Source organism: Pholis gunnellus (genome assembly GCF_910591455.1).
Source record: "Pholis gunnellus genome assembly, chromosome: 18".
NCBI classification, from domain to species: Eukaryota; Metazoa; Chordata; class Actinopteri; order Perciformes; family Pholidae; genus Pholis; species Pholis gunnellus.
Genome location: NC_136545.1, coordinates 15,994,455 through 16,007,938, shown reverse-complemented (window position 1 = coordinate 16,007,938; position 13,484 = coordinate 15,994,455). Strand labels below are relative to the sequence as shown.

At 43.5% G+C, this 13,484-nt stretch overlaps 1 protein-coding gene across 4 annotated transcripts; it reads right to left on the bottom strand.

Moving 5' to 3' along the window:
- Positions 1-548: 548 nt before the first annotated feature.
- Positions 549-13,484, bottom strand: ark2ca (arkadia (RNF111) C-terminal like ring finger ubiquitin ligase 2Ca). Of its 4 annotated transcripts, XM_079179138.1 has the most exons (9): positions 10,955-12,294; positions 10,772-10,826; positions 6,430-6,730; positions 6,214-6,339; positions 5,936-6,065; positions 5,706-5,810; positions 5,441-5,536; positions 5,233-5,333; positions 549-4,385 (listed from the first exon to the last, which is right to left on the bottom strand). In XM_079179138.1, exons 2-9 carry the CDS (start codon positions 10,791-10,793, stop codon positions 4,268-4,270), a joined length of 999 nt encoding a protein of 332 aa, XP_079035264.1. In that variant the 5' UTR covers positions 10,794-10,826; positions 10,955-12,294; the 3' UTR covers positions 549-4,267. The 4 variants fall into 4 exon arrangements, with proteins under 4 accessions (XP_079035264.1, XP_079035266.1, XP_079035263.1 ...); XM_079179140.1 differs by lacking the exons at positions 10,772-10,826; positions 10,955-12,294 and adding an exon at positions 13,370-13,484; XM_079179137.1 differs by lacking the exons at positions 10,772-10,826; positions 10,955-12,294 and adding an exon at positions 13,370-13,474 and having other exon boundaries at positions 5,441-5,533.

The window sequence follows — 13,484 nt, the reverse complement described above, 5'->3', positions numbered from 1 at the left end:
TACTTCCACCGCTCCCATCAATCCATTTTCAGCAGTATATAGATGTTATTATGGGAAAGCCACAGTACACAACCTGCTGAGCACCAAATAGCAGACAGACACCGTTAACGACTAGCTGGTGGAAAAAGTGGATCATTTAGCAGCTAAGGAGACAAATATTTCCCTTTTAAAACCGACCGAAACTGAGATAATGGAATTAACTCCAAACTAATCCTAATGGTGTTCTGTGTCTGTTTAGTGTTAAAACTAAAACGGACTCAAAACTATCACTGTTATATCTATTGCTGCCTTAAAGCCTAGTGAACATTTGTTACTAATACACTATGTCAATCTGAATTTTAGAGAAATGTAGATAGATTTATGCTCCATACATCTCGATATTTACACCTGATTTAAAGGTGAATTATAGAGATGCAGCATATTTACCATTCTTCTTATTTTACCTAATAATAGCGTCTTAAGTGTCAAAGTCAAATTAGAACTAATGAGATCATATTGTACCAGAATACAAGACATAAAAAGCAGAACTTGTCCATTTTATCCAATTTATTACAAAAAGAGCACATACAAAAGGATAATATACAAGCCATGAAATAAAATTAAAATTAAAAAAACAGAACAGTTTGGGTTTAGCAATGCAACTTTTGAAACCATTATTATTATTATTAGTAGTACTTTTTTGTAATAAAGTACAAAATTCCACCACATGTGACTCTAACATTTACCCATAATATGCTCATCCATCTCTTCATCAACACACACATCACCATTAATGCGCTATTGCTTTAATATTAATGATAAATAGTTCTATTTTCAGATAAAATATCCTATATTGAAAAACATTGCGCAGTCACAGCTAAACAGCAGAGTTTCATACAAGGATGGCGGCAGCCCTTTCACTGGCACTTTTTGGGATATTTTCTCTTCAGTTTTGTTTTTCCGTTTCAAACAGCAACAAAATTATGTTTTTTTTTTCTGATATATTCTTTGTATATATTTTCACCATATACTATGAAACCATTGAGACTATATTGAAACCTGAGAAAACATGCATTTTTAGAAAAGGTTGTGCTTTAAAATCCTTGCCTTCCTTTCAGACTGTGGAAGGAAACGGAGGATAGATTCTGAGAGGAGAGATGGACGGTAAAATAAAAAAAAAGTTGGAGAGTCGGAGATAGAAGATAAACAGAATTAAAGATCACTGAAGTATTTGTAAAGTCCACAGTGAAACCTCTTCATAGTCAGAACTATTTCCACAATATGCACCGCTCCAATTCTACAGACCAACGGCTAGTTCGGACAGTTTGACTTCAATTTTGAGGACGATGGCTTTTGTAGATACAGTCAAATGTTATCTTTGCTCCTTCACGACTCTCTCTTATTTAATTATGCAACCAATAAGGCATGGTGGCTTCATGGATTGATTGTTTTTAATGGTTTCAGTCATATGGAAATATCTCCGAACACTTAAAGCGAGGCACTTGTTATGCTTAAGTCTACGAACTGAAGAGAAACACCAGAGAGATGAAAATGAAAAGATCGATACAAAGAGTTAAAGCGAAGGAACATGCTTCACAGATGATCGTTATTAAGACCCATAGTGCATTTTTTTGCCAGTGAGAGGGTTCCCATATTTAAACAAGTGAGTGCAAAACAAACCAAAAGAAAAAATCACTTAATTGCAGTTTGTCCACTACATCACAGCATGGGGGATCAGAGAAATTGCATTGAATGGAATGTAACCAAGATCCACAGCACCACATATGAGAGAGAGAGAGAGACTGAGAGAGAGAGAGAGACTGAGAGAGAGAGAGAGAAAGAGAGAGAGAGAGAGAGAGAGAGAGGCGGAGAGCGGGCTCAGTAGCTCAGCCTTGGACAGTAAACATCGCACAGCCAGCTTGTGGAGATCGAACAGCGGGGCTCATTTTTTTTTTCTTTAACTTTAGTGTTCCAAAAAGTACAACTGCATGCAAAGCATTCCCATTTAAAACAATGCAAAAATGAGGTAATAGTTTTTTTTTCATAGCATTTTTGTGTTATTTCTAAATAAATAAATTATGATTCAATACCCAATCCCCCCCCCACACCCCCCACACCCCCGAAAAACTATATAAAATTAAATACATACCCACAATATCTACAGTTAGTAATAAATTATGATTGTTAAATACTTAAGGCATCTCAACTGACAACACCCTGTGTAAACTATGAAAACTTCATCACGGATGACTCCACTACAGGAAGGAGGCAGTTTCGACACCGGCAGTGCACAAGACAAGGGGAGAACATAATCCCAGTTAATTGATCCTTAATTAACCCACGAGGCTAAAAAACAAACAAAAACAAAGGTCTCATAGTGCGTAGGACAGTGAGGGTCCTAAAGGCATCCTGTAGAACTGAAAAGACAAGAAAAAAAAAAGAAAAAAGAGAAGTGAAAACTGGTCAGGCCGAGTGTTACCAGCCTGTGTTTTCCTGCTGTTGTGTCTGTGTGCACTGCGAGAGGGAGGCTGCCTCCGTCGCACCACGTTCTACATGTTCTAGCAATACAGCATAGCAACCAGCATAGCAACCACGAGGGGAGGTCTGTCACACAAATACACAAAATCAATACGCAAGCTCCTCTCTCTCTCTCTCTGCGCAAACACTGCATGAATCTATACCTAAATATAAACCAACGCAAATGCAATACCAAGGGGAAAAAAACCCCTTTTTTGTTGCTATAACTATTGTCACATGTGCTTGTTCTTTAGGCAATAAGGTAAACATTAAACCCATCGTTGCCACCAAAGGGGGACAGGATGAACACACGCTACAAGTCAGGGGAGCAGCCACTGACAGTTTTTTTTTTTTTAGTTGTTTTGTTTGTTAGTGTTGAGAAGATAGTCACAGCTCAGATTAACTAAGTCATGCAAAGCCATCTCTGTACCTTTTTTTTTTTTTTTTTTAATTGAAGAAACGCTACCAAAGCTAACAGCCCAAGTCGACAACGAAACATGCATTTTTTTTAAAGTACACACTGTTCAGATGAAGAAACAGGTACATGGGCAGCTGAGTCTTCCTCCCACCTCGCTCTGCAGTTCCATTTTTCATCCCTGGTTTTTTTATTTTTTTGGCTTTGTGTTGTGTAAGCGCTCCAGTGGCCATGCGGTTAACCTACAGTGAGTTAACAACTAGGTGTTGCCTCGAACCCCTTGAAACACACACATTTGCACTCTTTGAACAGCCACGCATTTGTTAGACACATTCTTTAAGTCACACACAGCAGGGCAGAGCACACGCACACACACACACACACACACACACACACACGTGAACCTGCGCGTCAGGTTCAAGCTACACCGTGACAAAAAATGCATTTTGGTAAAATTACTTTCTACCTATTTTTAAAATACAACAAACGACTCAATCACTGGGCTCTGCTTCCCACGGCAGTGAAAGAGACCTACTCACACGACACCAACCCAAAGTAAATGTACAACTGTATTGCAAAATGTCAAAGCTGCATGATAGAATCAAAACACTCAGCTAGCTGGTGCTTCCCCCCCCCCAAAGAAGGCGACAGCGCATCAGATATCACTTGTTGGTTACTGCTACTCTACTACGACCACAAATGATCTTTAGGTAAACATGGCATCAGAGCATTTGTTAAGCTTTCGTGTGTGGCAGAATATTCATTTTGATTGAAGTGTGTTTGAAAAGAGAGAAATATATATTTGTGTATATATATACTGTATATAGAGAGATAGAGAGAGATAGAGAGAGAGAGAGAAAGAGAGAGAAAGTAGCCAGCTCAGTGTGGAGTTATGTTTTCCACTCTCAGGACATTAAGTCATGGCTTTGAGGACATGCTACACAGCCCAGGACTACCTACAGTACAACAACACAACAGCAACAACGACCCACTTACGACCAGCAAGCTACGAGTAAACCCTGTGTACATGAGAGTGTGTGTGTGTGTGTGTGTGTGTGTGTGTGTGTGTCAGTGTGTGTGTCTGCATGTTTTTTGCCTCCGGAGGGATGTGCTTCTATATAAAAAGAGTTGGCTTCTCTTGCAGTTAGTTTTCCTGGCTTGGCTCAGTAAAGCGTGAGTCAGAAGGGTGGTGATGTCACATGAAGTCTGAAGACATTTGGCAAAGCACCCAACAGGGGAGGGGGAGGGGAGAGGGGGGGGGGGGGGGGGGGAGAGGGGTAGGCCGGCAAAGCCGAGGTGGAAGAAAGCAGGAACCACGCGAAGGTGATTGACAAGGAAGGGGGGGTTGAAATCTCATCAGCTGTCGGGGTTCAGCTGTGTTTCGATGTCAACTCGACAGATCGGACACTTCCTGCTGGTGGCCAGCCATTGGTCCACGCAGCCCTGGTGGAAGAGGTGCATGCAGGGCAATCTCCTGGAGGACAGAGAGACAGAGAGACAGAGAGACACGGGGTCAATGTTGACTCCGGCGCGACTCTCCCAGTGCTACCATGTGCTTGCAAAGGAACTTCTGAAACCAGCAGCGAGTTCATTTGGTTCATTCAGGCACGCAGAGGCAACTTCTGTCGAGTCATCAATCCCACAAGCCTCTCTGACAGCTGAGACTCCACATGCTGTAAACTGACCTCATCATGGGACACGGGTCTTATCCCCTGAATTTCCCACCCCCAACTTGGTTTTAAACACATGTGTAGGTGCGACAATTTGGAAAATATTTGCTTTCAGGCCGACTTCTCTCATATCTGTCTGTTACATGAGAAGCGAGAGCCAGCACCTGGTTAGCTTAGCTTAGCACAAAGACTGGAAACAGGGGGTCACACCTAGTCTGTCTGTAACAAAATCTGGCTACTAATCGTCTTAACTATTGTTGTGACGGCTGTTTCAAGCTGAGTCAGGCAGAACAAAGTTGGACGCGTTGTAATTTGGGGTGACCCCGTATGTCTAATGTGAGCAACAGGGAAGATCCATCTATCAGTTAATGGTTTGTAATATATTTAGCATTTAGCTAATTTATTTCACAGCGAAAGGTTGACTGAGTCGAGAAGTCTGTAACATTTTTACTTAAAAATAAAATCCCACAGCGTCCATCCATTTTTAATCATTACTTCATTTATTTAAAAGAGAAAGATGAGAAGATCAAAACCACTCTGATATTCAACGTGGTATCAGTCTAACTCTCCGCCATCAAGCAAATGAGCGTAATTCCCAAATTGTTTTTGTGGGGAAAAGTAGGATTGTGGGAGCTACGAAGCGTTTCTGACCTGACGTCCTCTGCGTCCTCCAGCATGGACAAACAGATGGTGCATTTCTCGTCGACATCTGTTTCCTCCTCCTCCCCGATCTTCAGCAGCAGGGGCTTTCTCTGTTAGCGGGTCAGATTACACAGAGACGAAAGGAAGGCTCAGAAAAGCGAATACAAAGAAATGTGAATGTATTTAATGGTGTACGTCTCTGTGCGTTACGCCTTACCTTCTTGTATTTGTGTGGAAAGGTGAACCGCTCTATGGTTGTCTGAACCGCTCCTCTGCTGACACTCCCCAGCCGGTCCTCCAGCTGCAACAACTCCTGGGGAGAATTGGACATCCAGTGGAGATTAGTATAAAGAAAAAGGAAACAAATAGTAATAATAACAATAAAATAATAACAATAAAACAGCTACTAAATGGACCTCCGGTGAGATGGTTTTCAGGGTTAAGAATGAACTTAGGAGCCTGAATTTTAGGAACGGGTTTACCTCATAACTTTCTCGCACAGCGGTGGCGTGCCTCGAAGGATTCAGACTTTGCAGTGCCAACAGGTGCAGCTGGGGGTACGGGTAGTTTCTGATTTCATGCACAACCTAACAAAAGAGAACTCGTCATCACATTACAGGAATATGATAGTCGTCAGACACCAGTTTTCTCCATTGTTAACAAAACTGTGTTTCTCTTTTCAAGACGACAAAAGCAGGGTGATCAAACATACCACTTGTGCAGAGGATGTGTTCCTGGGGAAGTGGTGCATTCGAGGGGAGGCCAGGTAATGCTGATAGTGCTGTGGAAGCTGCTGGAGCTGGTACTGGTGGTGAGGGAGGCCGGCATCGACGCTGAGATCCCTGCAGGCAGACAGACAGGCGACTAAATCAACATCATCGCCCTCGCGAGGCATCGTGACAGACAGACAGAGAGACGGGTGCAGAGATGACAGGGCGTGATCGTGCCTCTGCTCTGCGGGACTCTCGTTAACCTCCAACGGTGACCTACCAGTCGGTGCCCTCGGCCAGGTACCGCTGCTGCTGTGTCATTTGCTGGGGAACGTGGAGGGGAGGGGGGAACTCGTAGCCCGAGCGCAGTCGATGAGGGTTCAGGGGAATACGCTCCTGGGTTCTTCTGCAATGAGATAAAGATAAGATTAAATGCCTGTCTTGGTGTTCTGTCTGTGTGCGTCTATACTTGCATGCAGGCGGCGGTGGTTCTAACCTGGAGTGCGGGAGGATCCTGCGGTGCTGCGCTTCAAGGAGCTGCTGCTGGATGAGGTATTGCTGGTGTAAGGCCTGAGGTAGGAATGGAGGCCCCGGCACATCCTGGAACTGAGGGGGTGCGGGCAGGGCAGTGAGGGGCGGGTGGTGTGCCGGCGGCAGGTGGGGGGCAAGGCCGCTCTGAGGCGGCTGGCTGCCGTGTCCCAGAGGGAACTCTGCTGAGATGGGCGCCTGGGGAGCGCCCAGGTGAAAGTGTCGGCAGGAGGTAGCATGGCTGTGTTGATGCCTGGTGAAGTGCGCTCCTACGGGTAAATAAATGCAAGTGGTCAGGAGTGAACCCGATAGGCCCGGGACCACTTTCACTCAGACAGACAGACAGACAGACGCCACAGAGAAACTCAGACGAACCAGTGAAGAGTACGCACCGACGCAGGCGCTCTCTGGCTTCCTCACCCACACACATACACATACACACACACACACACACACACACACACACACAAACAAACCAATCACACAGAGAGAACATGAAAATAGGAGAGCACTGACACAGGAAGGGACAAGACAGACAAAACAGCAGATGGAGGACGCAGACATTGAGGCCCCTGTGAAGCACCATCTAAACCCACACACAGATTGCGCCCAATGGCCTGCCTCTCCACTTGCCATAGCTCAGCCGGCAGGACGGATGGATCCTCACTAACAGCCCGGTGTGCTCCCGAGAAGATCTACAGCACCGAGGGGTTGCCAATGGTCCACTGCTAGTCAATTTTAATGGATTCGGGCTGTGTATTATGTCTGCCATTTGAAAGAACAAATCTTTAACGGATTTCTCATTAATAACCCTCCACAGCAACTGAGGCGGGTTCAAAGGATTCCCCCCCCACACACACACACACACCCTTCCTATCAAGAGGTGGAGGAGACATGAGATTGTGTGCTAGTCCCACTGACTCACCTCGGTATCAAGTTGCACAAAACAATCAATACTAATTACTCCGAGCTCAGATAAAGGAGGGCTGGGAGGAGGGGCGAGGTGGGGGCCAAGAGTTACTACTCCAGCTGCCCATTACAGCGCTCTAGCTTTCTGGAACAGGAAGCAGACAGCAGGCTCTGTGTATGTGTGTGGGGGGGGGGGGGGGGGGGGGGGGGGGGGGGACTGTGTATAATGAAGTACCGGAGCATTGTGTGTTTGCTTGGTTAGGAAGAAAGAATTGTCTCTTCCACTGTTGTGTCAGCAGCAGAGTCAGGCAGATTAAAGCTGGACGTGTTAAATGGTAATATGGAGCGACAATGTACGTCTAATATGAAGAGGGGAGATGATTTAGCTATCAGTTAATGGTCTGGGATACAATCAGCAAGTGCTGACTAATCTAGTTTACAGTCGGCGGTTCACTGAGCCGAGATAACTTACTAATTATCAAGTCATTTTTGTGTAAACACAAAATCCAACATTTTGGGTATATGCATATTCACTTTCTCTCTCTGAGAGTTAAAGATCGATACTCGAGGCTGGCTCTGTCCAACCATTACCACATATGCCTACCAGCAACTCTGAAGCTCACCTATTAACTTGTTGTATTTTGGTTGTTTAATCTGTACAAATACTGAAGCACTGTTGTCGTTCTATGGAGCTTTACTTGGAGGACTATTTCTTGGCTTTAATAAGTTGCCTGCAGAGTTATTGTTTACATTAAAAACACGAGATGTAACGTGTTGATCAGGGAGCTTTCATTACTTCTGCAGAGCCAGATGAGCTGTTTCCTCCTAGTCTTTGTGCTGTAAACTAAGCTGCTCACCAGTGGCTGGATTTTTGCCTTTATATTTTAAAATCTCTACCAGAAGGCAAACAAGCATATTTCCCAAAATGTCAAACAATTCCTTTAATTGTTGCTTATATACGACATGTTAGCATGGTTGTTGTTTTGCTCCGCTGCGTACAGCCTTGGGACATGGGAAGCCGGTGAACCTTGAGAGCCTCGAGCAAACCGAAAACAATATTTGGCCGAGGAAGTAGAGCAGAAATGGCAGAATGCTGGTTTGGATTGGCAGAAGGGCGGAACATCACTTTTGTATGAAGCCTGTGACCCGGCAAGACTGGACTCAGAGTGAAGCTTCAAGTAAATATCAAATGATTTGTCTCTGGGCTCTTTCACAGCATGAACTGCTGACATTAATATTTGACATATTGCAGTGCTGCCAGCAACAAACCCCCGATTTTGTTATTGTTACATCGCTGCTTCCGACTTTGACTTTCAGATACAACAGGCCTGATTGGTGCAGAACAGACCCCCACCCACACATACATACATACATACAGCACACACACACACTCCCATCCACCTCTCCTCACCCCTGAGCTGCTGCACAGGCAGCCCCTCCCCCACGGTTTAGCTGCGGCATGGTGTCCCTACGTGAGCGACGGCCCGTAAGCCCTGCCCAGCCGCGACTGCAGCAGTCTGACATCAAACCTGTCTCCCCCTCTCTCTCTCTCTCTCTCTCTCCCCCCTCCTCCTCCTCCTCCCGCTTCCATCACTGCAGCTTTACCATCACACCTCCTCTCTAAAATAATCCTGTCTTCTGCCTGGTGCGGTGGTCCTCCATCATGTGACACTGTCAGCCCAGTGTATGCAGTTTTCACTGAACCCCCCCCCCATGGCTACACCAGCTGATGTCACTGATTGGCACCACTCCCAATCAGAGTGAGGGACTGATGAGTGGAATCAGCTTGTATGTTGCTCAGCTGGCCTGGAAAGCTGCACACAAATGGCAACATGACACACGCTGGCACACCACTCACTGACCTTGATGCTAAACATCAGGCGAATGGGGGGTGACGAGGTAAGCGCACGGTGGAAGACAAAGCATTGGATATTAAAGTGGTCCGTGCCAAGGCAGCCACTGTGAAACAACTTGTGCCTTACAGCTGTTGAGTTATTTAAAAGTGTGTCGCTGTAGTCGCAGGAGAAACGCGGCTGTGTCTCAGACGCTCCTTGTGTCGGCATGTAAATAACTCTCGGCTATTTCTGACACGGTGAACAGATGTAAGGCTCAAGTGGCTGCAGCGGGACGGCAAGAAGTCCCAGGCTTTACAACTGAGAAGTTTATATTTAAAAATGCTAAATACGTTAAAATGAAGTGACACCAGAGTCTGCGCTGCATGTTGTTGACCAATCTACCCACTTTTTAAGTTTTCACAGAAGGAAAGGCTTGTTAATGCATTGTGTAAAGTGAGAGCGGCTTTCAAACCAAGAGCACACTCAAAATATGAAAAGGAAAAATTAGAATTTAAATCATTTTGTAGGCCTGATATAGACATTTAGAACTTGTGTAATTAAAGATTACATTACTATTGTATATTAACAAAAAACCTTTAATTTAATGACTTCCTGCAATAAACAATCAAAACGTCTGAACTTGTGCCGTTATCAAAGGCTACGAAGGCACAACTGCATTACTGTTTATAGGACTATATTTTTAATACTAAGTAACTGCTTCGCTGTGATTGTATTTGTATAACTGTGTCAAGGTCCGTTCTACTATTACCATGAGAAGGACCAGACGAATGAGGCCCCAACATTCCAAACATACAAAGATATAACGCTTCACAGATGAAATATTTCCTTATGGTTATTGAACCGAATTGATCTCTAATTATGCTGCACATTTGGAGACTATTGATAGTTGTACAGTTAGATGAGAAGATCTATACCGCTCTTGTATCGGCCTTTTGTTTAATCCATACAGCAATTATTGTTGGTAATGTGCACATAACCCCTCGTACAACATCATTTTCCCCCTCGTTTTTGCACGAGTGACACAAACGGGATATAACGTGTTAATCAGTGAGCTTTAGAGGCGCTGGTAGATGATCTTTGTTACCTTTAGACAGACCAGTCAAGCTGTTTCTCAGTCTTTATGCTAAGCTTAGCTAACCAGCTGCTGGCCGAGCGTCATGTTTAGTGTAAATCATCTAATTCTCCGCCAGAGAGCGAATAAGATTTCCCTAAGTGTTGACTTCTTCCTTTAATAACCAGTGTTTAATGTAATGAGGAGAGACTGCAGAGTTATTTTTGTGTTAATAAACCACGCGGTCAATACCTCGAGGTATAGCTGGGCGGTATCAAATACCATGAGATGATATATTTGCCATATTGTTTTTTTTACCGTGGTGTACAAAAGTTAGTTTTTTGTTGTATTAGACCATTTTGGAGAATGCTGCAAATACATTTTGTATGGATATTGCGTGATTAGCCCCCCAAAAAAGCACTTTAGTTGTTGATTTTTACACAAAACTGACTGTGACCAAATATATTGACATCTAAAAACAAAAAGATGTATACCTAGACAGATGATTGTATCCATATCGCCCAAAGTTGTTCCAATGTTAACTCCTCACTAGTGATATGAGGTTTAGGCTGCGTTTAGTAAACAGTGTATGGTTCAGGAGGAAATGACAGCGTGTAACATTAAAGATCAATGCTTTTGTTTTCTTTTTTCTTTATAGAACATTTGGCTGCCCCTACTCCGAAGTAAGCAGAGGATCAACTTGAAACTCTTGTCAAAGACAGCTGAGAAATGAGAGCACATAGAGAGTGAGGGGACCGTCTCAGTGACAGCACAGTGTGGAGGGAGGAGGGGAGGAACACATGGAAATCAGCAAAAAGCACACTGAAGGTTAGAAAGAAAACTACAGTCTTTATTGGAAAATATTAGTATGTGTGGCACTGTATGATAATAGTAATAATAAGAGTAATATATCTTATATATAACCATAATAATACCATGCAAATAAAGACCAAAGGCAAGGCCCGACCATGCTCTCTGTAGGGTTAACAGAACAGAAGCAGCATCCAATGAGTAGATGTGTATGCTTACAGCACATTTCAGTATAGCAGGGACATCTCTACACAAAGTTTACATTGGAATCTGCTGTTCAATGTGGAAAAACAAAAAGTATAAAATGACCATGCATTAGGATCTAATACAAGAACATAAGGTAGAAAACCACAACCAAAGAATAAAAGACATTTTCATTCTAAAAAGGAGTTCTACAGCAGTGCAGGATATACACATCCCTGTAAAATGGATAGCATTCTGGAGGGGGGGTGGGGGGCTGTGATTGATAGTGGGGGGATTTCTTTTTTTAAATGGCAAGATGAGTTAGACCGGAGTCTAGTCAATTGATTGTTACTGACTAAATCAATTCAGCTAGCAGGAACAAAGGCTTTCACACACAGATAGGATTATGGTGAGCCGTTTGGACGCCGCTCTAACAGGTGCAGTGGACCATCAGAGGTGAAACTCAAACTACACGTATCGGCCAATTGGGTGAATGTTAGGATAGCCGGATTATCGGTCAAAAAAAAGTGATCATACAAGTGCTTTATTGACTACAAAAGCTGGTACAATGCACCTTTTGCTAATAGGGGACGGAGACAAAATTGGAAGAGTTCGATCAAGCCTGGCTGTAATCGAATCTGGGAGGTGGAGGTGGAAGGGGGGGGGGTCAAAATGTATCCACTTTACAGAAATTTACAGCAGAATGTAGTCTATCCACACTGAATGGGAGAACCACAATGACAGTTTGTAGTAAAGTCTAACGCTACAATGGGTTATTCACTGAAGAGCAACATGACAGTTTTAAATAAAGACAAACTGCTTTCTACAGAAAAGGTGTTATTCTTTAGTCTGTTACACAGAAGGATACGGTATGAGTGGGAACTCTGGGTGTTTTTTTTTTTTTTTTTTTAATGCCAATGTCGTCTTCAGATGGAAAGAGGAAATGAGGAAGAAGGGGGTTCACAATACAGCTAGATGCAGAGAACAGGCAGAGGCTACGGCAGACAGCAGCAGATGATCGTTAGCTACACAATGGAGGGGGACAAAGGTCTGAGAAATGCGGAATGTAGAGCCAGCCTCGATACTATGGAACAGGAAAAAAGAACACAAATAAAAGCACAATGAAATCATTGGTGCTACTGCATGTAGTTTTAACAATGCACGTCAAACTATTATTATTATTACATAACACAGATAGCCTACCGCAATGGAGGATGATTTGAGCTACTATGCCTAATTCAGTGATTACTCATATTTCTGTTTATTTTAGATTTTTACTGCACCTGCGCCGCAATTTGCAGGTTTTCGTTAGACGCTTTTTTTTTTTTTTTTTTAGCGCACACACACGTTTTGAGGTTTAAGGCAAAATGCCACCATTTTATACCATTTTTTAAAATAGCCATTAATCTGAGCTACGGCCATCACGCTACCTGTGTTTTTACGGGAAGAGCACTTAATTGAAGCTAACTCTGGGTTAAAAAATGAGCGCAGGAGATGAACACACTCCATGCATGTTGCACACAAAGGGACACGCATCCCTTGTCATGTTATCGGTTGTCAGCTTCGATTCAGATACTTGCTTTGGGACCAAATTTAAAGACAAAAAAGCTGTGGATGTTTATTAGCTAAAGCTATGTGTCTGTATATGAAGCTACTGGTATTGTTCAGTAATTGTTAGCTTAGCGGTGACTGCACACAAAAAAATACCCCCGCTGCAAACGCACGTAAACACCACGCAGTGAGAGATAAACCAGCTGAGGATAAAAGAGAAGCCATTTGACAGCTGCTGTCATTTTGGTGCGTTTAACGAACCCTGAAACATCCTAAAAAACAAACGTCCATTTCCTCTTATATAACGTTAAATGTCTTAAGTCACACTAACCACGCTTTAACGGTCTCTCACGCGACGCTACGGTTAGCACAACGGCTAATGTTGTCTACGCTCGACTGTCGCTATTATGCTGGCTTGCGGTTTTTTTGTTGTTGCTGTTGCTAGCAGGTGTCAGCTCTGTTTACATCATTTGAGGACATTTAAAAAGAAGGAAAAGCCGAGACATTTGTTAGGGTTAGGATAAGAAGATATATCGAGATAGTCATACCTCTATTTCTAACTGAGCCGAAGACGGGGAGAACCAGATATCCAACATGTACTAACACCATCCTGGGTCCTTCTTTGTTGTGTGGGTAGCCAGTGAGACAGATGGTCCATGGAAA

Bases quoted from the DNA above. Each gene is read 5' to 3' on its own strand.
- ark2ca (XM_079179140.1), bottom strand. From the start codon at position 13,430: ATGGTGTTAGTACATGTTGGATATCTGGTTCTCCCCGTCTTCGGCTCA. The intron at 6,731-13,369 runs GTATGACTATCT...ATTTACCCGTAG, and splicing joins CGGCTCAGTTAGAAATAGAG to GAGCGCACTTCACCAGGCAT. The intron at 6,066-6,213 runs GTAGGTCACCGT...GTCTGCCTGCAG, and splicing joins CTGGCCGAGGGCACCGACTG to GGATCTCAGCGTCGATGCCG.